A 27158-nucleotide genomic window follows, 5' to 3' on the forward strand; every position below is an offset into this window, starting at 1 on the left:
AAAAACAATGACTCAGTTTGTTCAGATCCTGGCCAGAATTTTGGGATTATCCTTTTTTTTTTTAAATTTTAACCATTCTGATAGGAGTGTAATGATATCTTATTGGAATTTTAATATTTGCTTTCCTAATAGTTAATTATCTGAACATCTTTTCAAATTATTAAGTCACCATCTGTATATTCTCTTCAATTAAATGTCTATTCACATATTTTTCCACCTTTCTAATTGTATTATTTTGTAATTTACTCTTTTGAAAATGTTAAGAGTTTTTTATATATTCAAGATGATATTCGTCTGTTGATATATGTTTTCTTGTATTTTCTGTCTATAGCTTATAGCAATACACACTCACACACAAACAAATGCTATATAAATGGAATCATGCAGTGTGCAGTCTCTAAACATTGGCTTCTTTTCCCATTAACAGGGTCCTTTATAGAACACAAACTCATAGTTTTGGTGAAGTTCAATTGATCAGTTTTTCCTTTTGTGAATCATGCTTTCTATGTCAAGTCTAAAGACTCTACCTAGCCTTCTATCTCAAAGATTTTCTTCTTTTTCCTAAAATTTTTATGATTTTATGTTTTAAATTTGAGTGATCCACTTAGAGATAATTTGAGGTTTATATTGAGGTTCACTTTTTGCTCATACAGTTTCTCGAGCACAGTTTTTGAAAATTTTCCTTCCTATATTAAACTGATTTTGTACCTTCATTATCTGTTCTGTTCCATTCATCAGTATATCTATCACACCACTAATATTATTCTGTCTTAATTACTGTAGATGGGTAAAAAATTATAATGGGTAGAGTGATTACTCCCATATTATTCAAGATTTCTTTAATTTTTCTCAGGCCTGTGCCTTTCCATATAAATTTTGTTCAAGCTTATCTATATCTCAAAACATATTTTGCTGGAATTCTGAGAGAAATTACATTAAAGCTATAGATCAATCTCAGGATTATTTAAATCATAACTGAGTTTCACCTTACAGTATATAAATGTGGCATTTATTTAGGTCTTAATTGTATTCATTCATTATTCTTTTATAAATTTTTAACATTTGGATTCTCTATATATTTTGGTAAGGTCATATGTAAATATTTCATTTAATTCATGTGATTTTAAATATTTTGCTTTTTAATTTATTTCTGTACTACTAGTGTATGCAAATAAAATTGATTTCTACACATTGACCTTGAATTCTATGAATTCACTTATTCTAGCAACTATCTTTATAGACTTCTTGAGATTTTCTACATAAGCAATCATTCTATCTGGTATTAGAAAAATCTAATTTCTATACTATCGGAAGTAATTTTATTTCTTTCTTCTTTATTGTCTTATTAGACTGAGTAGAAATCCAGTTATAGTTAAATAAAAGTGGTAAAAGCAGAAATCCTCATCTTATTTTTAATCTTAGAGGTAAAGCATCTATTTCTCACCCTCAGATAGGAGATTTGCTTAAATTTTATATATGTTCTCTTTGGAGTAGAGGGAATTCTTTTCTATTCCCAAGTGGCTGAGAATTTTTATCATCATGGAGGGTGGACTTTGCCAGATAATATTTTTATGTCTGGTGATTTATATTCATGTGATTTTTCTTTTTTCTACTGTTGACATGGTAGTTCACAGTGCTTCATTCTTGAATGTAGATTCAAAATCTTCAACACTTGGAATATAAATGCAACTTGGTCTTGGTGTACTTTTTTATGGATTGCTGGATTAGATTTGTTATGTTGATGCCTTCTACTAAGGACTGTTATGTCTTCCCCAAAATCATGTGTTGAAGCCCTTAACCCCAATGTGACTGCATTCAGAGATGGAGCCTTCTAGGAGGTAATTAAGGCTAAATGAGGTCATAATGGTAGGTTCCTAATCTGATTGGATTGGTGGCCTTATATGAAGAGGAAAAATATCTTTCTTTCCACCCTTATATACAAAAAAAAAGAGGTCATGTGAGCACACTGTCAGAGGCAACTATCTATGAGTCAAGAAAAGTCTAAAATAAACCTACATTGTCTTAATTTCCAGTCTCCAGAATTGTGAGAAAATAAATTTCTGTTGTTTAAACTACCTAAACTATAGTGTTTGTCATGGCATCCTGAGCAGACTAAGGCACCTCCTTTTCATTTTTCTGGAAAAGATTTATAAAATTAGTTTTAAGTCTTTAAAAGTTTGATAAAATTCTGCAGTAAAACTCTCTGTGTAAGGATATCATATTTATGGGAAATTCTAAAATATTAATTCAATTTCCTTAATAGTTACAAAAAAATCTAAATTTTCTATTTATAATTGGATAAATTGTAGACACTTACATTTTTGAGAAATCAGTCCATTTCTTCTAAGTTGTTGAAATCATATGTGTAAAAGTTAATCAAAATATTCCTTTATTATTCCTTTGAAGTTTGCATAGTCTATAGTGATGTTTCAATTTTGTTCTCATTTCTACTGTTTTTACTAGGGGTTTATCAGTATGACTGAATATTTTTGAAGAAAATCTACTCTTTTTTTCATTATTTCCAGTTTCCTGTTTTTGATTTAATTAATTTCTACTTTTAATGTTTATTCTTTTCTCCTGCTTGCCTTGGGGTTATTTCGCTCTTACTTTCCTACTTTCTTGAAATGAGAACCTAGATTTTGACCGTCCCTTGTTTCTAATGTAAGCATGTTTTGCTATACAGTTCCCTTTCAGCACTGGTTTACTTGTGTGTTATACATTTTGATATTTTCTATTTTCATTCTCACTTTCCTTTATGCATTATATTTTTGCTTTTAAGGCTTTCCTCTTTTACCTATGCATTATTTAGAAATTTGTTATTTAGTGTTTGGAAATTTCTCTGCTTTGCTTCTGTCATTATTTTCCTGTTTGATTCCTTTATGGTCAGATAATATACTCTATGAATTTAGTACTTAATCTATGTTGAGGTTGTTTTAAGTCCCAGTGTATGATCTATATTTGTGAATATTCTTTGGTCACTTGAGATTTTTGTTTTGTTTCTTTTGGGGGTGGTGTACTGTAGATTTAACTCCTAGGTGCGCTTTACCACTGAGCTACATCCCAACCCTATTTATTTAGTTAGTTAATGAGTTATTTTTTATTTTGCTTTGAATCAGAGTCTTACTAATTTGATGAGGGCCTCGCTAAGTTACTGAGGTTGGCCTCAAACTTGAGATCCTCTGACCCAGCCTCTCAAGTTGCTGGGATTACACACATGTGCCACTACACCCCAATTCTTTGGTCTGTTGAATAAAATATATATTCTGCTCTTGTTGAATGAGATGTATTATATAGGTTAATGAGGTCTAGTTCTTTGATGGGTTTCTGAATTTTATATCTATACACATTTTTATATAATATTTACATCAATTAGTGGGGTGTTGATCGGTCTATAATTTTACCATTTTTAATGTATTTTCAGTTTTTCTGGTTTCTCACATATACATTTAGGAGTATTATGTGTCCTATTCTAGCCCTATATAATGATACTACTTGACTCTAGAAATTTTCTTCACTCTGAAGTCTATTTCATCTGATATCAATATAATCACATCTGCTATTTATGATCAAGAGTTACATTGTATATTTTTCTATCATTTTATGTTCAGCCTAGTTTTATCATATTTGAAGATGTACTTGTAGAAAGTACTTTTTGATAATACTTTCTTTTAAATCCACTTTGGAAATCTCCATCTACTAATTAAATTATTTATTTATTTTACCTTAGTTCTTATTTACTAAAACATACTAAACACAAAATTGAATTTGGAGTAAAGGCCATTTATGTTATGTTCTGGCTTAGAAGTTGTCTGCATTTTGCTCATGTCCTGAAACTTTCTATGAGGCTGGGTTTTTTTATTTTTATTTTTTAGTTGTAGTTGGACACAATATCTTTATTTTATTTATTTATATGTGGTGCTGAAGACCGAACCTAGGGCCACACACGTGCTAAATGAGCACTCTACCACTGAACCACAAATCCAGCCCTAGGAGGCTGATTTTAAAAGTGAAGGACTCCTTAATCTCTCAGAAGAAATTTCTAGGCAGGATAGGTGTTGCAAGGATATTGCTAATGTCTTTTAGCCAAATTTATTGTGATATTCAGGAGAAAAAGCAGAGCAGAAATATTTGAAAAATTTGAACTTAAAAGGCAAAACTAAAACTGGAGCTAAGAGGTCCCAGTTGTTAAAGACATTACCACCACTAAAGAAATGCTAAAGACTTTGCCTAGAGTCACCAAGGAAGATAGCTTGGGGGCATCTCAGGAACTGACAAGACCACACCCTCTCAAGCTCAAGGTGAAAATTCTCTTGAGAAGAGTCATGGGGCACCCTTCTTGCAGAAGGGGGCCTTGGAAGATTTTCTACCCTGGTAGGTCACCCAGACACTCAGAGGCTCCTGCAGCAAGGGTCCCTGGAGTCTTGGCTAATGCTCAGGATGGCAGCAGACCTTGGCATCAACCACATGATGCTGGTTCTGTAGGATTACACGATGTTGGAGTTAGGGGGTCATGGAGGTTTCCACCAAGATTTCAAAGGCAGGCCTGGGAGTCCAAGAAAAGTGCAATAGAGTCTGAGTCCCTGCAGGCATAGCCTGAAAAATCAAAATATGGAGATGTGAGGAAGAAACCAAAGCTGTAATGTAGACCTCCCAAATTAAGAAATACCAGTAACATGGGACATTGTCCAAGTAAACCTGCAGGAATCAAAAAAGAGACAAGCCGATAGAAGGGCCACTTGGCTGCAACCTACAAGTCCACAGGGGCAAAACTACAAAGCCCTTTGGAGAGAATATCATGTTGTGATGGGCCCAGATGCTAGACATGGAGCTACAGGAATCCAGCCCAGCTGGATTTCAGTCTTGTTTTGGTCCTATCCCTTCTTTATATGCCCCTAATTTTGTGAATGAAAATACTTACTGTGTGCCTTCATATATTGGATGCTTGTAAATTGCTTTTAATATTATAGGAGCTCACAATGGGAGATTGTCTTGAGCCTCAGAGAAGACTTTGGACTTAAACTTTGAGCAATCTCAGAACTGTTAAGACTATGGTTGATGGATGCATCTTTTTTCCAGCACTTCCTTCTGGTCTCTGTTGTTTCAGATAATAAATTCACTGTTATTCCTCTGGTTTTCCCCTATTGTTATTATACCATTTCTCTGTTTTGGATAGTTTCTTTGGTTTTAGTTTACAGAATTTTTTCACATATGTTAGTGTGGATTTATTTAGAATTGTGCTACTTGTGTTCTTTAATTTCTGTTTGTATCCCACTATTTCTTGAGGAACAGAACTAGTTTTGCTTCCTATACCCTTGCTCAGTCTCATTGATGTAGGGTAGGAATGGAAGCTCAGCTCCTCACTGAGCCAATCTGACACTAGTGAAGAGGATGAGGGTGAAACATAGTAGTAATTAGCTCATTCTCAAATCCTCTCATTAAATCTCATTGGTGAGGTCTTGGTAGAGGCTTAACTTACCATTGAAACACATTGACATTATTCCTACCAGAGAATCAGTGTATAATACCAGCTTTGCCTCAGAGATGATGGAAGATCAGTTGCCCACTTGGCCCCACTGAAATAGTGTGTGGCAAAGTGAGGCAGGGAAGTTTTTCTCCTGGTTCTGTTTTCTGGAGTAGGGTATGTATTGCCAAAAAACGTTTTGTATTATTAGGCCTCCCTTTTTCAGACCTTTTGTGTTTGGACAACAGACTTTTCTTATAGATGTTACCATTTGTGCTTATTGAGGTTTCTGGGTTGGAGACTTCTTCAGCTTTCTGTCTAGGATCTGTAAGACACAATAAGAAAATCAAGGGAACCCCACTCCTGTCTTTGTTCAAATTCTGAGGTCTCAAGTCCATTCACATCTTTTTTTTTTCCTGCTTTCATAGATTCCCTTTACTTGTTAATTAACCTGTCTCCAGAATACTTTAAATTTTGAGAGTCAGAGGACATAAAAGCAATTGAGACTATTTTATGCTGATCAGAGCTGAAAGACTCCATTTTTATATCTCCATAATATTTTAAACAGTTATGTTCACCACTATGGACATAAGGGCATTTCATTATGACCTTGAGGGGATTAAGTGTGTGAAAAGTGGTCATTATACTATCATCCCCTAGAACATAGATGTCCTCTCTTTGATTTTGTGTGTCCTGAGGAGGGAAGATACAACACACAACTTTATTTTTCAAAGCCAAATGGTGTTGGAGTCCAAACCGCACACAAATGGCTGGTAGAATTTCTAGCATCCATAACTTTAAGGGTTTCTTCTCTTCTCTGTGGAACCTTCTTAGACATTTGATGCTTACTTCGTCCCAGGGAAAAGAAGGTAGATATGTTTCTTAGTTTTTGTTTACTATTGATTTCCCCATTGTTTTTTGTACTACAGGATAACATCATAATGATCAACACTGATCACTAGTTTGTTTAGCTGCTGTTGTTGAAGAACTCTGAGGTGTCCCTTTCAGTAGGAATTACCACTGTTCATAGATGGACACAACGTCTCCCAGCTGCTCTTAGCGTTTCTACTCCTGGCAAGCAACTTCTACAGATATCCCATTCCTATATTTGGGATGCTGAGAGGAAGTGTGGCTTATGAACACTATATGACTAGCAGAAATTTTACTCATTTCTCCAAAATATAAGTGCATCAAATATGGATTTACACTATTTTGGTTCACTTAATAATTCATTGTCTTTGGAAAAAAATCATAATTTTCCAAGCTGCAATTTCCTCATCTACAAAATGTGGATCATATTAATAGTGGATTAAAAAAGATAATATTTGAAACAGTCCTATAACAATATTTGTTAGTATAATAATAAATGATATTGGGAAGAATCATAACTGTGGTGCAGAAAAGTGTAAAGGAGAATGGGGTATGCAGTAACTGAAATGGAATGGCCAGGAGGCCCCATGGCTTGTACTTGGAAATTGTGTATGTGAGTGAAATTACAAAAAGGGCTGGGAAAGGAGGAGAAAAATATCAACTAAAGGTTTAGGGATGGTAGGGGTAGAGAAAGCAGCATGGAAGTAGATCCTACAGTCTTCTCAGATGAGTCAGAAAATTAAATTTATGCCTGTATGTACTTGCTCAGCAAACTGGTTTTTAAGGGGGAAGATTGGGGCTTGTGCAGAGTTGATGTCAGCCACCAACCTCTCTGTACAATACAATCTATCAATCAGTGTGTAATTAAAATCTGTGTGTCTGTGCATACTAGGAACAGTCCTGCTACTGGATTGGCTACTCTGAGGTAACATATGAAGTCTACTGAGACTTCCAAGAGTGAAAATCTGCATTCCACATCTCTACAGTCTTATGGTTTTATACCTATGATCGCCTTCTTCTGCAAAGTGCTTTAGGTCCTTTTGTGCATGTGAAAATCATGTTCATTCCTCAAATCCCTTTTCCAAGGCCTAGTGGAGGGGTGTTCTGGTCAGGTGCCTTGAGTTTATAGAATTGTCAATGGGAATGTTTAACTTATCCTGCCAGGAATAGAAAGGGTGGTGCCCATCCACTGAGGCACTGTTCCACTCCACCTCCTTAGGATTGGACAAAAGCAAACACCTCCCCCATGAGCACAGAGCACCAGGTTCTGAAACTGTGACCAACCAAGGGACTGTGAAGATCATAGGGAGAATATGAGGGGAAATGATCTTCATTTGGAATGCACTCCTCAGAGATTTCTAGTGCAGGAACTCATAAACCTTAATTTGAGGATGGGGAATATTTGTTTGAAATTGTTTAAGATACCACACCAGAAGGGCTGAGGAAGGAGGGACAGAAAGGAACTAGCAGGAAGATGGGTAGTATCCCTGCCACTGGCAAACACTCCCTTTGGTACCAATTTCAATGTCAATCTCAGTTCAAGGTTCTCACAGTATTACACCAAGTGTATATTTGTTTCTTCCCACCGATCATGGTCAAGGCTCATCTAATCCTGTACTTGACTATATTTTAAGTTTCAGATTTTATTCAAGTAAGAATTTTAGGGCTAGTTGGTTGCCCTAAAATGGGCGATGAAACACCATGTATTCTATACTGAGAATTCAGGAGCTATACCCTCCAGCAATCTACTCAGGCCTCTGCTCCACACCCACTTACCCCTTCACCCACAGCCTCCACCTGCAAACCCAGCATGTGCTATCCAATATCCCCCTCCTCCCTCCCTCCCCCACTCTCTCCTCACCCAACTTCAGCTTCTCAAGCACTTCCTCCCTTCTCTCCTACTTGGCTGGCGCCTCCCAGAGGGCGACCACATTTCCCACCCTCGGCCAGGTCCACCACCAGCCCTAACCCTCTCCCCCACACTCCGAGGGTGCTCTGCTCCCTCTGACCAGGAGTTATTTGCCTGGCCCCACCGGTTTTTTTTTTTGTTGTTGTTGTTGTTTGTTTGTTGTTGTTGTTTTGCTGTGGACAACCTCAGACTTGGTGCCTGGTGGTAGCCGCCATCTCCTGGCCCTTAAAATCCCGAGCTCCCAGCTGAAGCGCAGACGCCTCCACCCAAGCCCCCGACGCCCTGCCAGCCACTGCTATGGCCAGTAGGAGTGCCACGCACAGCCTCGACGCTGCCGCCGCCTGCCTGACGGCCACAACGGACTCACGGGGAACAGACAGCAAGAAGCAGGAAGCACCTGCACTCAAGGTTGGTGAGGGGAGCTCTTCCTCTCAGGTTTTGGTGAAGCCAGGGCACAGAGAGGGGCCACTGCAGCCCAACAATCAAAAGCGGCTAGCAACTTCTGGCTCGCTGGTCCATTATTTGAGGGGCCGTGCGGTAGGCACTTGGAGCAGCGGTGGGCACTTGGAGCAGCGCCCGGCTCCTGGGCTTCGAGGGTAAGCTGCACAGCTATACAGTGCTGAGGCTGCCCGAGATACTGACTGAGCGCCAGCTGGCACTGGGCACCCTCAACAAGGTTTTCACCTCTCAGTGGCTAAACTCCAGGCAGGTGGTGTGTGGCACCAAGTGTAACATGCTCTTTGTGCTGGACGTGCAGTCGGGCCAAATCAATCGCATCCCCTTGCTGCGGGACAGGGTGCCCATTCTGTCCAGGGATCAGCCAACCACTGGCATCCATGCCATTGAACTAAATCCCTCTAAGATGCTTTTGGCTATGGGGGGTGAAAATCCCAACAGCCTGGCGGTCTACCAGCTACCCACCCTAGATCCCTTGTGCCTGGGTGACCAACATGCTCACAAAGACTGGATCTTCTCCATAGCCTGAGTGATACTGTCGCTGTGAGTGGCTCCCGCGATGGCACCATGGCCCTGTGGCAGGTGGATCCTGACAGAAATGGCAGCATTGCCCGGCAAAACGATGGGAAGTTCCCTGTGTATACCCACATCTATCCAAAGCACATAGAGGCTATCCCCAAGGCCAACAGCAACATAGGTAACCACAGAGTGCGGGCCCTGGCCTTCAGTGGCATGAACCAGGAACTGGGAGCCGCGTGCGTGGATGGCTACTTCCACCTGTGGAACGCTGGAAACACCCTATCCAGGCTGCTGTCCTTCAGGCTGCCCTATGGCCACGAAAGCACGTGCCTAACCTACTGCAATGACTTTTCCCTGTATGTGGTGGGCTCTTATTCTCATGTATCCTTCTTGGATCTGCGCAGAGGCCACCAAAATATTTGGCCCTTGAATCCCTATGAGTGTGGAACAGGTGTGCGCTCACTGAGTGTCTACCAGCACATAGTCACTGTGGGCACAGGCCTTGGCTCCCTGCTCTTCTATGACATATGTGCTCAGAAGTTTCTGGAAGAGAGGGCCTCAGCCAGTCTAGACTCCTTTCTGGGACCCACAGGGAGGAAGCTCAAACTCACCTGTGGCAGAGGCTGGCTCAACCATGATGACCTTTGGTTGAATTACTTTGGTGCTGTGGAGGAGTTCCCCAATGCCCTCTACACTCATTGCTACAACTGGCCTGAGATGAAGCTTTTTTGTGGCTGGGGACCTCTCCCTTCAGGCCTCCATGGGCACTATGCAGCCCTCTGGAGTTAAGGCCTCATTTGCAAAGTGCATAAATTTACATATCATTTCAGTGTAACCTTCCTTCTTCATGCTGCAGTTGTTTTAGTTCTTTCTTTTGTCCTACAGGTGTAATTGGCTCAACTTCAACTATGAGGAGAGGGAGAGGGAGAGGGAGAGGGAGAAAGTATAAGGATTTGTCTACATCCTCTTTAGCATTTGTTATTTTTTCCTTTTTGACAGTAGCCATTATAATTAGGATGAAGTTGAATCTCAAGGGTAGTTTTTGACTTACTAATCCTTGATGGCTAAAGTTATTGAAGATATCTTCAATAGCTAAAGATATTTATTTTTTGAGAGGGAGAAGGAGAGGAGGCAAAAGCGAGGGGGAGAGAGAATCAAAACTTTAAAGCCAGTTGCTATGGTGCACACCTGTGATCCCAGTGGCTTGGGAGGCTGAGACAGGAGAATAACAAGTGCAAAGCCAGCCTCAGTAACTTAGTGAGCCTTAAGCAACTTAGGGAGGCCCTGTCTCTAAATAAAAATAAAAAGGGCTTGGGATGTGGCTCTGTGGGCAAGTGCCATGGATTCTATCCCTGGTACCAAACCAAAAAAAAAAAAAAAAGGTTGACCTTTAAGACTTTTCTGCATATTCCTAACATGATGATCTTGACTTTTCATAAAAAAAAAGTTTTGTCTAATCCTTAGTTAACATTCTGTCTTTGAGTGATTCACATATTCTCTCTGCATTAAGGAGATCCAATGGTGGTTTCACAATTATGCAATTATATTTCTTTTTTTTTTAACTTCTTTTATTACTGGTATTAAAATAGTATTGTTTTGGTTATTTTTCATAGCACATATATGGCATATTAAGAATATTTTCTAATAAACAGAAATTTACATTTGTTCCAGAGAGTTAGCTATAGTTTTTGTTTTTGTTTTTTGGTACTAGGGGATTGAACTCAGGGACATTCGACCACTGAGCCACATCCCTAGCCCTATTTTGTATTTTATTTAGAGAAATGGCCTCACTAAGTTGTTTAGTGCCTCACTTTTGCTGATAGCTGGCTTTGAACTCGCAATCCTCCTGTGTAAGCCTCACAAGCTGCTGGGATGGCAGTCATGTGCCACACTATACCAGGCATTAGCTGTAGTTTTATAGCATTGTTCCAATTGGAAAATGCATTCCAAGTTCTAGATCACCTACTTTGGGGAAATTTTCATTTGTAAAATGCGGTCAGAGTGTATGTTTGTATGTTGTAGGTAAGTGCGTTTTTTTTAGTGGTGCTGGGGGTCAGACTCAAGGTCTCACATATAGGCAAGCAACTACATACCCACCCCTAAAACAGTTTTTTTAAGTTTTTCCCATATTGAAAAAGTTGTTATTGTATCTTATGTTTGTTTCAAAATCCCAATTGGTTAGGACACTTTGAGAATATTAGTGTTCTGCTTATTTGAATGCTAAAGGTTAATCTGAAAATTGAATCAATGTTTTCTCTTCTTAGCTTTATTTAAGTTTATATGTTCTGTCCTTAAATAGATAAAAGAATGTGCATTTTTCCATGTCTTTCCTTAAAACCGTCAAGACTTGTGAATATATTAGAATTGTTATGGTTTTGGAACATGCACAAAATTTCACGCCTTCATTCAAAGCAGGGATTCTGAGTGTAAATATAGAATGTATGGCAGACTGGCCAGAATGTATAAGGATTCAAGGTATAGACAATATTTTTTCCATTGTTATTTTTAATATCAAATGTTATATTTGAGCATACTTGAAATTTCCTAATTTTATTTACAAGAAAAAAAATGCAAAGAAGAAAAATGAGCCCATTCAGTTTATTCTGAAAAAATTCCCAATTTGTAAAGTCTAAATTGAGAATTTATTTGTGAATTTCAATAACTCTTACCTAAGTGTGGAATAAATATGTTGATATAAAAAGTAGTAATGTTATAATTTTCAGTGTAATAACATGTAATTATAAATAACATTAAAATTTCAAGAAAGGATGCTGGCATTTAAATAGCTTATGTTGAAAAAAAGAACTATGAAGTTCAGAAAAATACAAATAGTGCACTGCTATAAAAATATGTTGGTTTCTCCATATGTGAGAACATGGGAAGTAAAAAGAAGATTGGGCCTTCCTCCACACTGGCCAAGTTGTGCTGACCTTGGATTGGTATTGTGTCATGTCTCCTTTTCCTTAAATATTTTTGCATTTGCGCTTCCTTTGTGTCTGTATGCTACATGCAGTTCAGTAGCAATCCTTAATAAAAAGAGTTTACAAATCTAAAAAGTCACCTTTTGTTTATAGAGATTATTTTAACAGATTCATGTAATATTTGTTACAAAGCAGTAAAATGAGTTCATACATGTAAATCAAACTCAGTTGTAAATGTCTGGACAACAGGGACTGTCACTGGCATCTTATATTCCCTCATATCTCCACTAATGACTAGAAAACCAAAGGTAATCAGTTATTACTTAATGAATGTTTCTGCCTCTGGAGACTAAAATTCAAGATTTTAATAAGTAGATATTTACTCTTGAATAATATAGGATTTGGTTGATTCCCCCTATTTTTCTTGAAATTTGCCCTAATTCATTTTTAGCTCAGGCCATGGTGCTTTATCCATTCATATACTTAACTCATATGTGAAACCTGAAGATGAAATAAAATAGATAAAGTTTATATAGCTAGAATTTTTTATACTATAAATCAGACTTTTAACCTGCAAATAGTTAGATTTGAAGATTTCCTTAAATTTTTTTTTCAGAAACTAATTTGAAAGACCTAAATTTGTAGATTATTTTTTAACCTAAATTATATATTGGCTAAATATCTCAAGTTTTACCCAAGAACTAACCAAAGTACTTGTTGTCTTTTTCTATATGTAGTAGGGGATTTTTACAGTAATTTTATATTTGTTGTGGGACACTGAGAGAATGTTTTCATAGGAAATAACACTTTCTGTTTGGGGTGGGATTTTAAAGCAGATGTAGAAGTCAAATCTCTAGTCTTAGCTTGATATTGAATGAGCAGCATCACTGGCTCACTATAAATATTCTTATATCTTAGGGTATATCTTATATCTGGGGGTATATCACAGGGTTTGGCTTTTTAATAACTAAATAGCCTAACTATGAGTGTATTTATATTTTTCAAATGTCTAGTTATTTTGAAATATTTTCCAGTCCTAGGACAAAGTACTCTATAAAAGTATACTGAATAGTGTAAACTGTGAGTGTGAAATATATTTTTTAAATACCATGCCAGCACTCCAGGAAGCCAATAAATTAAATTCACTTAAAATACAGAAGGGAATACAAATCTGTATGTACAATCTAGCTGACAGAGCTGCCTGAAACACCTAGTTACTTATAAACATTCATAAAATTGTTAATTGTTTGTGTCTACCTGTTCATATATTCTTTCCCCAGGCATACTTTTGACTCAAAAGTTTGTGTTCTTCCCCTCTACTCTTTTGAAGGACTTTATTTCTGGCTTTAAAAAAAATATGGAGAAGAATTGCTAGCCAAAAATAACCACTGAAATAAATTTAAGAGACTCCTTTGGCAAAAATTCATCTGTTAAATATACTTTTGCATCAGTAATGAACATAATTGAATTATACAGAGTTTGATTTTATCTGCCTGTATTCAGAGTTGAATAAGTTCTCAATTTTTTATTAATTGCTAATTTAGAGTTATTTTAGAAAGTAATTTGCAAAGTCCTTCTGAATGTTTTACTGGCAACTCCTTAATTTCGACAAATATGAGGTAACCCAGCTATGCTAATCGTGTTGTGTGAGCTGCTCAGGGATGCAGTTCAGTGAGAACAATGTAGACTAATATGAAACAGAGGCTGGCTATGCTACAAGTGTTTGCTTTTAAGGGATGTGATTTTAAAATCTGTTGAAAATGACTATCTAAAAGTATTTCCCTCCACTTACTGCTATAAATCCAGAGACATCTTCCACTTGTGTTGGTATCAGTGAAAGGGCAATGTTTTTGCAGGAGGTTGCTATGAAATAGTCTGATCCTTAGGAATCAGGGTTCTTTAACATGTTTAACTTTATACAGACATTGCTCCTTATTTCACATACCTTTTCTTTGTTTTTCTTCTATTAAATTCTCTGTGACTTCCCATTGAGAATGAAGTTCTCAACTTCTTCATGCATAGTGGATCTTCTGTTATTTTTATTATAGTTCCTATTAGATTCTAATGCAGTTGACTATATGGGTATCTAACTCTCCTTTTCCATTTGAATGTGAACTGAATTATTCTAACATCTACTACAGTAGTTGCCATATATGGCAGTGGGATAGCCAGAAAAATTACTAAAACATCAATTCCTTGGAAAAAAATTATTTTATCAGATTAATTGACCATAACATTAGATAATGTAGGAGTAAGTTGACAGATGAAGAAAATCCTTAAAAAAGGACCCATGCATGATATTGATCATGGTAATTCACAGCATAGAATAATATGATAGCAGAAACTTAAAATTTTATTGGTACATAATAATGATATAGAATAGTGGATTTCATTGTAGCATATTTGTTCAGGTACATAGCATAATTTGATCGATTTCTTTTCTCAGGACCGTCCCTTGCCACAGTTCCCTCTTCTTCAGTTTTCCTGCAATCCCTTTCTCTCTAGCTTCTGCATATGATAGAAATCATGTAGCCCTTGACTTTCTGAGTCTGGCTTATTTCATTTAATATGACACTTTCTGATTCCATCTATTTTTTAAATATTTAATTGATTTTATTGTTTTAAATACATGACAGTGGGATGCATTACAATTCTTATTACACATATAGAGTACAATTTTTTCATATCTCTGGTTCCATCTATTTTCTTGCAAATGACACAATTTCATTTGTCCTTATGGGCCAATAAAACTTCATTGTATGAACAGAAACATTTATTAATAAAATATTTCCCCCAGGGATCATATTGCATCTGGATACCAAAATGAAATGGAAAAAAATATTATTTTAGAATCATAAACACCTGGATGTGAACTGTAGCTCTATTGTTTGTTTATTTAATCACTGTGTTTGTGTTACTTAGCTTCTCTAAATCTGACCTTATATTACTAATCTTTCAATCTTCAGTGTCTAGCATACTTCCTGATGTATACTGATTGCATTGATATGAATTTTCTTCCTATCTACATCCTTACCAATTCTACGGGGGGTGTATATATTTTTTGATTGATTATTGCAAAAGAAGTTTATGTGCATTGTGGAAAGTTGGACATACAAATAAAAATATAAATTTCCTCTAGTAAGAGATTGCTACTGTGAACATGGTAGTGCATATCTTTTGTACATTGTGTGCCTAACTTTGTAGTTGCCACTGAAATAAGAGTATTTTTTACAGGTTGTATTATAGACTTCTTTTTTTTTTTTAGTTTAATGATTTTCATTAAACTAATCATCTTTTTTTAAATAGTTATTTTTTAGTTGTAGTTGAACACAATACTTTTATGTTTATTTATTTTTTTATGTGGTGCTGAGGATTGAACCCAGGGCCTCACACATGCTAGGCGAGTACTCTACCACTGAGCCACAACCCCAGCCCAAATAATCATTTCTCTATGTCAGTAAATATTCTTGTTTTCTAACACTCAGGGTTACTTGAATGTGTATAGGCTTAAACTCAAAATTAATGATGTGATGCAATACTCATGAAATTGTTCTTATCGCCAGAAATTACTGACATAAAACATGAGATATTTAACCAAATGTAAGATTTTATATTCAATTAAACATCAAGAGTTTATTATTAGTACTACACAAGATATAGAATATTTGTACTATCCCTCCAGATAGTTGCTTAATTCCGATATTTTCAGTCTTTGGAGCTACTTATACACATTTTGAAAGAGAGATGCTCAAGCCTCAATTCAGATGTACAGTAAGAGAATTTCCCTATGAAAGTACTATTTTGTATGAGTTTTTTTTTCAAATTAATCTATTAAAAAAGACAGTAATAAAGAATGTCTGCCTTATAGGTTTATAGTGCAGCAAGGAGTAAAGATAGCTACTTTATTCATTATAAAAATTAACCAATTGTAAGAAAAGTAAATATAGAATTATAGGTATTTACTAAGGGCACCGAGTCTATGAACAGAATTTATAATTAATTCTGCCTGGTGTGGTTATAAAGGACTCCCAGCTTAGGCTGAGTCTCAAAAGTAAAATAAGAGTGGAAAAGGAGAAACAATATTGAAAATATTGAAACAATATTGAAAATACATTGTATCTGGGATGCATGGGCATGTATACATTCAGGGCTGTTACAATATGGCTTTGTGAAATTTGAGGTGTCTCCGGTATTTCCAGATGGAAATGTATGGCTGTCACTTAAAAAATGAACCTGAAGTTCATAAGAAAAGTTAGGGCTGGAAATACAGGTGTTCAAGTAATCACCATAAAAATGGTATTTGGGAAAGTTGAAGAGGTGTGCAGTGTCACACAAGCTGGTTCTGATTCTTATTCCAAAATTTATCTATTTTTAATAGCTCTACATTTTGACTTACACATGAGTTACTATATTCCTGGCACATAGTAGGTAATTAATAACTCAGGTGAATAGACAAATGGACTATTTATTTAGTGAACATTAAATACTACTTAGTGACGCCCCCAAGCAGTATTTTTATCATTCATTTGTTAATGATCAATTTTACATTTACCTAATGCAATCACATTAACCCAAAGAACATAAAGAAATTCTGTCAAGTGTTTCTGTTCTTTAAAGGAATAAATAAATCTGCATTTTGTTTAGATGTGTTTTTGCATCCTTTATAGAATATAGGTCATTCTAGAGTTGGGAAAAGAGAAAGCTAAATATTGATGATACCTTCCTTATAAATGACTTCTTGTTTTTCCATTTTGGAGGTACAGTTCACCGAAGCAAACACATTGATAATTTCAATGAGAGTGATGGTGCTATTTTCACCCTTTCTAATGCCATTATTGTGCCATTCTCTGTTTCAACCTAAGGCATTAATGTTTTATGTTGATTAAATTTTAACGCCTAAATTGCCCTTTTATGTTACACACAAATGATAAACTTGAATGTTCCAGTCAGAGGGCAGAAACTTCAGTTTCTTCTAGGCTTCTAGTAAATTTATCAAAAAACATCCCCCTACACCTCAGAAATGGCTTATTTTTGTTTTTCTTTTATTACTTACCTAGAAAAATAGAGTTGTATGTGTGTTTTGTTTCTAATTATATCTTGTATGACTAAAACTGATACCATTTTGCACAATAGATGAATTTCTTGACATTAGTATATAAAGCACATTTTGAAAAATGGAATTATGTATTCCCTCACTGTATCATCTTTATACAGATTGGTTTCCAGTTGACAGTGATTTCTACCATGTTGCCATTTCCTTCACTTATGAGACAAGTACTTTAGTCTTCAAATAAAAGTTAAGTGATGTGATAGAATCCCTTATTTCAAAGTATGTTAAAGGATACTTTCAGAATGTGACAAATTGAACTTGAATTAATTTGTGTCAAAATTAAGAACAGATAAAATAAAAATGGAATTTCTTAAAATAGGACATCCTATAATTTAATTTCTTCTGTATGTATTTGTCACAAGCTAGAGCAAATTCTGAGATACTCTCCTACTTTATGTAGAAAGGAGCTCCCTATTTTTTCCCTTAGGTCTTTCTTTATAAATATTGCCCTAAGCAAAAACATTTGACTTATGGATACTCCCAGGGAATGATAAATGATCATTTTTTTTACTTCACTATTTTATCTTTACAAAACAAAGTTTTAAATTAGTTTTAAAAAAGACTGAGCATCATCAAGTAAGCTGGAAGTTTGGATCCAGAAGTAATAACAATGTAAAGGTCTCATTAACATCTTTATTTACTTCTTAAGGATCTATATTAATAGTGGGATTCAATGTTATATATTTGTATATGCAGGACACAACATAATATAATATAACATAACAATTTCATTCCCTTCCTCGTCTTTACTGGTTTCCCTTTTTATTAGAGCCCATTTTCCACTCTTTCTTTTCTCCAGCTTCCACATGAGAGAAAACATTTGACGCTGAACTTTTTGAATCTGGCTTATTTCACCTAACATTATTTTCTCTAGTTTCATCCATATTCTTACAAATAAAATAAACATGTTCTTTATGTCTGAATAATATTTCATTGTGTGTGTATGGGTGTGTGTGTGTATATATATATATATATATATATATATATATATATATATATATATATATATTCATATATTCATGGACATCTAAGCTGGTTCCATAGTTTGTCTATTATGAATTGTGCTGCTATAAACATGGGTATGTATGTATCACTATAGTATGATGACTTTACTTTCTTTGGGTACATGCCTAGTAGCAGTATACCAGGATCATAAGAATATTCTATCCCTAGTTATTTGAGGATACTGTGTAGTGATTTACATAGTAGTTGTACTAAGTTATAATCCCTAAACTGGGTATAAGTTTTTGTTCTCCACATTCTTTTTTTTAATTTAATTGATTTTATTTTTTTAAATACACAACGGTGGAATACATTACAATTATTATTATACATATAGAGCACAATTTTTCATATATTTGTATATAAAATATATTCACGCCCATTCATGTTTTTATACATTAATTGTTTTTTTGCATTACAATTCTTATTACACATATATACCACAGTTTTTCATATCTCTGGTTGTATATAAAGTATGTTGACACCCAATTCTTGTCTTCATACCTGTACTTTGGATAATGATGTCTATCACATTCCACCATCCTTGCTAATCCCCTGCCCCCTCTCTTTCCCTCCCTCTCCTCTTCCCTAACTAGAGTTCATCTATTCCCTCTCATGCTCCCCCTCCCTACCCCACTATGTTTCCCACATTCTTACCAATATTTATTGCGATTTGTATTTTTAATGATTGTCATTCTACTGAAATGAGATGAAATCTCATTGTGGTTTTCAATATTTGCATTTCCCTGATGCCTAAAGTTGTTGAACAACTTTTAATATATTTGTTGTTCATTCATATTTCTCCTTCTGAGGAATGATTCTGTCAAATATTTTCGTTCTGTAGCTTATTCTTTCATGTCCTGAATTTTCTCCTTTGCTATTTGGAAGATTCTTAACTTGATGCCATCCTATTTGTTAATTTGGGGTATTATTTCTTTAACTTTAGGAGTCCTATAGAAGAACTCATTACATGCACATGCATATTAGAGTGTTGACCTTATACTTACTTCTAGGAGTTGCATAGTTTCTGGTCTAATCCAAGGTCTCTTTTCCATTTTGAGTTAACTTTTTTGCATGGTGAGATATAATATGTATTTTCATTTTTCCCAGCACCGTTTGTTAAAAAGGTTGTCTTTTTTTTCTTTAATAAAAGAGCTTTATTTGGCTCATGGTTCTGAAAGTTCAAGGTCAAGAGGCTGCATCTAGTGATGACCTTCTTACTTTTTAATTTTTAATTTGTTATATATGACAACAGAATGCATTATAATTCATATTATACATATAGAGCACAATTTTTCATATCTCTAGTTGTACACAAAGTAGAGTCACATCCTTTGTCTTCATACATGTACTTAGGGGTAATGATGACAATTGCATTCCACTGTCTTTCTTACCCCTATGCCCTTTCCCTTCCCCTCCCTTCTCTTTTCCCCTTTGCCCTATCTAGAGCTCATTTAATCATCCCACCCACCCTCAGCATATTATGAATTAGCATCCTTAAATCAGAGAAATCATTTGGTATTTGTTTTGGGGGATTAGCTAATTTCACTTAGCAATATATTCTCCAGCTCCATCCGTTTACCTGCCATGATTTTATTCCCTTTTGTTGCTGAGTATATTCCATTGTGTATATATACCACATTTTCTTTATCCATTCATTTACTAAAGGGCATCATGTTGGTTCCATAGTTTAGCTATTGTGAATTGTGCTACTGTAATCATTGATGTGGCTGTGTCCCTGTAGTATGCTGTTTTTAAGTCCTGTGGGTATAGTCCGAGGAGAGGGATAGCTGGTTCAAATGGTGGTTCCATTCCCAGTTTTCCAAGAATTCTTCATACAGCTTGCAGTCCCACCAGCAATGTGTGAGTGTGCCTTTTTTCCCACATTCTTGAAAAAGGCTGTCTTTTCTACAGTGCATATTTTTAGTATGTTTGTCAAGGACCAGATGATGGTAATTGTGTGGCTTTGTCTCCTATTCTATTCCATTTGTTGAAGTGTATGTTTTTATGCCAGTACCATGCTCATTTTGTTACTATAGCTCTGAAGCATAATTTCAAATTAGGTATTGTGATGCCTTCATACAGCTACTTTTGCACAGAATTGCTTTGGTTTCTCTGGTTCTTTCATTTTTTCATTTGATTTTTAGTACTCTGTTTCTAGTTCTGTGAAGAATATCATTAGTGATTTGATGGGAATTGCATTGAATCTGTACATTGCTTTTGGTGATTTGGCCGTTTTAATAATATTATTTTTGACTCTACACAAACATGGAAGGTCTTTCCATCTTCTGATGTTTTGTTGATTGTTTCCTTTAGTTTTCTATAATTTTCATTGTAAAAATCTTTCACCTCTTTGGTTTAGATATAGTCCAAGGTATTTTATATTTTTGAGGCAACTGTGAATGTATATGTATTCCTGATTAATTTTTCAGCAGATTCATTATTGTCGAACAAAATAGCTATTGAGCTGTGCACTGTGGTACACACCTCCAAAACTTTATAAAGCCCCAACAACTGAGAAAAGACATACTTCAGACTTTAAAAATATCATAAAACAAAGGTACCTAACAGACATCTGCAGAATATTTCATTCAACAAAGCTAAATTAGTTATCTCTTTATAATAAGCCTTGGGCTTGGAGGTTTATCTTAGCTTAAACACATCAAATCAGCATAATCAAAATGGTAATTTCAACCACCAGTACCACTTTGAGTGAGAGAGTTACCACCAGAAACAATAACAATTTAAGAGCAAACAATATATCAACATATGCTATAATAATTATTACTAATTTTTTCTGCGACTCTATTAACCAAAGGTAAGTGTGAATGAGAATTAATATAGAGTAGGCTGAAAAAATTAAGCATTAATACTTGTATGCCAAACTGAATTGAAAGAAAGGGTAAAAATAAAGAAAATAGATGGGAAAAGAGAAAAAAGAAATTAGAGTGGTAGGAAGGGAGACCTAAGTTACAATGAGAAGATGTTTTAGTTAGCTTTTTTGTTGCTGTGACCAAAAGACCTGACAGAAACAATTAGAGGAGGAAAAATTTATTTTAAGGATCATGATTTCAGAGGTTTCAGTCCATAGAAGATCAGCTCCATTCCTTAGGGCTTGAAGTGAGGCAGAACATCATGGCGTTTGACAAGAACAATTTCAAAGGAAGAAAAGTATATGTGGGTCTCACAGTTTCAGATTTCTCAGTCTATAGATGGCCAACTCCATTCTTTGGGGCTCAAAGTGAGGCAGAAAATCATGGCAATAGAGTATGGTGGAGGAAAGCATGATCAAGGCATGATCAGGAAACACACACACACACACAGAGAGAGAGAGAGAGAGAGAGAATGCTCCCTCATGGACACAATATAAATCCTAAAGTCATATTGGCAAGGAACCATCTCCTCCTCCAGTCACACACTACCTGCCTACAGCAACCACCCAGTTAATACCTATCATCAGATTAGTGAACATATTAGGTTTTGGCTCTCATAAACCAATCACCTCTAAACTTTCTTGCATTACCTCAAAATGAGCTTTTGGGGAATACCTTCCATCTAAACAATAACAGGAGACAAAAATGATGAAGGAGAGGAGATAGAAACAGGGATAGGAGGGAGTAGAAGACATATCTAGAGAGGATCCTATTATTTGACAAAAATATGCAAAATTAGAACTCTGACAAAACGCAGAATGTGGGAAGACACTGGGAGTCACTTCAAGTCAAGTAGTTAATACAACCACTGTCACATAGAGATTTGGTTTTCTTCTTGCTGAGGTGTTTGAAATGGGGGCCCTTTTCTCCTGGTTTTCTTCTCCTAATGATGAGGAAGTTTGTGTGACTCAAATATGCTGTTTGTTTTCAACTCTGACCCAAACAAGTTAATCTCAGTGGAGTTAAGTTCCACCTACTCTTTGCTTAGCCTCCTTTGGTTAGGAGAGCATTGTCTGAGTAAAAGCAAACTTCACCCTTAAATTGGCTTTGTTATTTTGACTGTGAGTGGGAGTATAAGTCTGGCAAGGCTGATGGCCAGCCATCTCATCTTCTTTGCCTATAGATAAATCTAGACTGCATTGTGTCCCTCACTCCAGAAACCTCAGTCCATGTCCTATGGGGGAAGTGTGTGACGTGAGACACATTACTCTATGTTGCATCCATTCTGAGCATGTGGTGATGTCAGAGAATTTCCCCATTTTCTACCCAATCATGATCTGTCCCCATTTAACTCTCTGTCATGCATATTCCCAAAGATCAGTCCACCAATTTCAAAATAGCTTTCCCTTAGCTCTTCTCTGCTCTGCAGATTGATAGACCATCAGCCAAGTTCCTGTATCTGCCCTAAATTTCTCTCTAGTCTGTCTGTGTTACATCTTCAATTCTAAGCTCAGATTGACTCATGGCATGGGTACCCACATATATCAGTGAAAATTAGATCCTAAGTTGCTATTGGATCATGGGTAATCAAAAAAGCAATTATACCAAGAACAAGAAACAAAAGAAGAGAAAAAATAAAAAGTGAAATATGAAAAACAAAGGGGAACTGCAGGGATTCCTAGTCTCCCACTAAGGAAATCAAAATAAAGAGTATTTTTAAACGGTTACCACTTACCAACTTCAACTATCTGTACAGGAAAGTACTAGAACTTTATCCCATGATGAACAGCTCACTATATCTGAGCTTATTTTCTGCTCAGGTTGGAATTTGTTGGAAAGTCATATCTATTTTTCTTAAACTTTGTGGGAAAACTTCTTTTGGTTTCTTGGAGGGGAGCTGCTCCTCAGTTGAGCTGACATGCATCTGGCACTGCTCTTGTCTATTCTTTTTCTTATTTTTTTTCTTTTATAAAAATCAAGAATTTTGATTTTCACCTGGATGCCAGCTTCCTGGGTTGCCTATAAGATATTCTCATAGTCTTCTTACCTATATTTCTGGCTGAAGGACTGTTGCCTTAATTCACTCAGGGAGTTGCTAATATATATTTAGATTATTCTGATCCACCTTTTTGGTATTTTATATCAGGAGTGTTAAAAATTTTTTAATGTGCTAAAATAAATATAGCATAAAACTTACCATTCTAACCATTTTTAAATTTACATATTAGTAGTTTTAAGTACATTCATGTTGTTGTGTACACAATATTTAGATTTTTTTCATCTTACAAAACTGAAGTCTATGCTCATTAAATAACTCCCTATTCCTCTCTTTCCCTCCACCCATGGAAACCACCATTCTATGTTTTGCCTGTATTATTCTAACTACTTTAGGTATCTCCCATCAATGAAATTACACATTATTTCTCTTTTTGTGGATTTTTTGTGACTGAATTAATTAACTGAATATGTTTTCAATGTTCATCTATGTTATACTATGTGTCAAAATTTCCTTCATTTTTGAGGTTGAATATTCCATTGAATGTCTACAAAATTTTGTTTCTCCACCCGTCCATAAATGGATACTTAAGTTGCTTCCCTGTCATGACAATTGTATATAGTGATGGTAATGGTTGTGTGAACAAGTGTGTTCAAAAGTGTATTCAAACATCTTTTCCACTTTCTGCTTTTATTATTTTGCTTATGTACTAAGAAATTGTAAATAATATGATAATGGCACTGTTTTCCACAGTGGTTTTACCAGTTTACATTTCTTTCCATAATGAACAAGGATTCCAATTTCTTTTCAACAACAATTACATTCTCTTATAAATAGTAACTATTCTAATGTTTGTGAGGCATCCAGGGATATTTTTAAAAATATTTTTTAGTTGCAGATGGACATAATATTTTTATTTATTTATTTTTATGTGGTGCTGAGGATTGAACCCAGTGCCTTACATGTGTGAGGCAGGTGCTCTACCACTGAGCTACAGCCTCAGCCCTATGCAGGGCTATTTTAAAAACATTTTCTATTTATTTTAAATTAAAATTATTTTATGTAACAAATAAATTGTATACATACATGGACTATAATATGATGTATATATACACATATATGCATTGAAATATACATTAAAATATATTAAATAAAATATATAGCATAAAATATATTTGTGATATTTGTACATGGAATGAAAAAATTGAGCTAATTAACATAACCATCACCTAATTTGTCTTTTTTTTTGTTGTTGAAATGAACTTATATGGTTGTTGAAATACAGAATGTTATTGGCAATAGTTGTCTTGCTATGTAATATATTTCAAAACTATTTTTATTGTGTAGCTGAGACTCTTCATCTTGTTACAAAACATTTCAAAGTTCCTTTTTCCCCCCACTTCAATTTCTGGTAACTACCATTGTACACTCTGAGTTCCACTTTTTTATATTCAACATATAAATAACATTAGGTCTTGCTCACTGCACTTAACATAATGTCCTCCAGATTCAATCATGTCACAAATAACAGGAGCTCCTTAGTTATATATGATGAATAGTTATATATGATGTATATTGACCACATTGCCTTTACCTCTTATTTTTAAAGACTATTTTTGTTTTCATATGTTGGGTAATGTGAACAATGCTGCAATGATTATTGAAGTGTTTGTATTCCTTTGACATATTGATTTTAATTCTATTGGATATATAACCAGTAGTGAGTGGGATTGCTAGATTTTTTGGTAGTTTTATTTTAATTTTCTGAGGAAGTTCCATACCATTTTACATAATGGCAATACCAGTTTGCATTCTAACTAACAGTGTACAGAGGTTCCATTTTCCAAAACTTCTTAAACAATTATAGTCTTAATTATTTTAATAATAACCATTTTCATATGTTAAAGGTAATTCATCTTGTTGGTTTCAATTTGTATTTCCCTAAAAGGGCAATAATTTTAAGTTTTATAATAAAAACTATGCCCCAGATGAGTGCATAATCTACCAAAATACATTTTACTTTCCTCTGCTCTATTTTTGTGAATATATTACCATTAATGCCTGTGATACTTTGAGATAAAAAACTTCTTTGCTCTCTTTGTGTTTTAAAGCACAAATGGAAATAATGCCATAGTAAATTTGAATTACTCATATTTTCCTGCAAGTTAGAAGTGAAATGGATAAAGGAAAAAATAACACAACTTTTGGTCAGTCTTTGAACATTTGTTTCCTTCACATATGTCAGTATTTCTTAAAGAATGATCCTGGATCTGTCTGTATGAGAGTCACATGTAATCTTAAAATAAGTGCAGTGGCACACACCTGTAACCCCAGCAGCTCAGGAGGCTGAGGCAGAAGGATCTTGGGTTGTAGGCCAGCTTCAGCAAAAATGAGGCACTAAGCAACTCAGTGAGATCCTGTCTCTAAATAAAATGCAAAATAGGGCTGGGGATGTGGCTCAGTGGTCAAGTGCTTCTGAGTTCAATCCCCAGTATGCCCCCCCCCCCAAATGCAAACAAAATTCAGACTCCTGGATGGGTCCAGAAATACTAATTTAAGCAGTGAACCTAAGGGATTTTGAAGTCTTTTAAAATAATTTGAGAACAACTACACTAGTGATGGGGTCTAATATCAGTCTCCATGTTTATCTTGTTTTTTTTAATACCATACAAATTTATTGTAAAAAAAGCTGAGGATTTACATTAATAATTAAAAGAGGTTGAATCATAAAGTCCTCTTGAAGGGAGGTGGTTTCATAACATATTTTATTTATTTGTTTTTATTGGTTAATACCACATAAATATACAAATTAATACATTTCATTATGGCATTTCCTCACATGCATATAACATTCTTCATTTGTATCCACCATCCCTACTACTCTTTCTTACCCACCCTCCCCCTCCCTCTGGTCATTTTCCCTTTCCATAAGACGCTCCCTTTTGCTTTCATGTAATCTTTTTAAAATTTTTAATTTATATTTTTTCTATATTCAACATATGCGGGAAAACATGTGATACTTGTCTCTTTGAAATTGGCATATTCACAATTCATCTTGTTCATTGCTGTTAACTTGATTAAATTGAATGGAATAAATCCAAGTAAGATTTTAGATGCCTGACGTCATTTCAGACTCAGGCTTTGACTGTGATGTTTTTATTCCTACTTGTTAGGAACAAAATTTCTTTAAGAAATACTGACATATGTTACTTGAGGCATTTATCTCTGCTAATTTGCCTATGCATCTTTAGCACCCAAAAAAAGCACGTACAACATATCCTATGTTCAATTCATTTCACTGAAATAACAAAAACCTTATAATTAATATAATGAATTGCATTCTCCTAAAGTGTAAATAATGTAGTATGGCTCATTACACTGAATATTTAACTTAACTGACAAATGTTATTTTGTCTAATAAATATTACTTTTCCTCAGTAATGTTAAATATTAGTATCTCAAGTTTTGTTTTCTCTTTATATGTATCAGAATTGCTTTATAAAATAATCTGCCATAATGTATATTTAAATTATTTTTTAAAAAATATTTCCTTTGTTCTTATCTGAATTTGTTAAAATAATGATGACTCATTTTAATATCAACTTTATATTTCAAGTGTGTATTTGCAGAAACATAATAGGTTCTTTACAAATGGAAAAGCATTTGAACTTCTGTGAAAAATGGTATAGAAAAACTCTCAACTCCTTATACTTAACAGTGGAGTAAAAGTATGTTCCAGCAAGTGGTACTTCATGTTCTTTCTAAAATGTTTCAAAGTCTAGAGCAGGGAAATTTGAAAATATAAAAATTATTTTCAATATGGGGTATATATTTTATTCCATTTTCTTTTCTAGAATCCTTTCAAAACATCACCTTTTCGTTTAACAGTATGAGCTATTTCATCGGTGACCACTTCTTATTTTTTCAACAATGTCTTATGATTAGGAATTTCTACCTTTTGTAATTAGTAATTTTGATATATTAATTAAGAATTCTTTCTTTATTCTAAGTATATCAAGATATTCTTGGGCTGGGGATGTG

At 35.0% G+C, this 27158-nt stretch overlaps 1 protein-coding gene across 1 annotated transcript; it reads left to right on the top strand.

Moving 5' to 3' along the window:
* The first annotated feature begins 8537 nt into the window (after window positions 1–8537).
* LOC124110035 (DDB1- and CUL4-associated factor 12-like protein 2) lies at window positions 8538–10004 on the top strand. The gene is given in 3 exon segments (XM_046469093.1): window positions 8538–8801; window positions 8803–9217; window positions 9220–10004. Coding segments are annotated over 3 exon segments (1464 nt in total).
* The last annotated feature ends 17154 nt before the right edge of the window (window positions 10005–27158 follow it).

This window comes from Marmota monax, unplaced genomic scaffold, assembly GCF_021218885.2.
Source record: "Marmota monax isolate L192 unplaced genomic scaffold, Marmota_monax_Labrador192_F-V1.1 WCK01_AAM20220418_F8-fsc00054, whole genome shotgun sequence".
NCBI classification, from domain to species: domain Eukaryota; kingdom Metazoa; phylum Chordata; class Mammalia; order Rodentia; family Sciuridae; genus Marmota; species Marmota monax.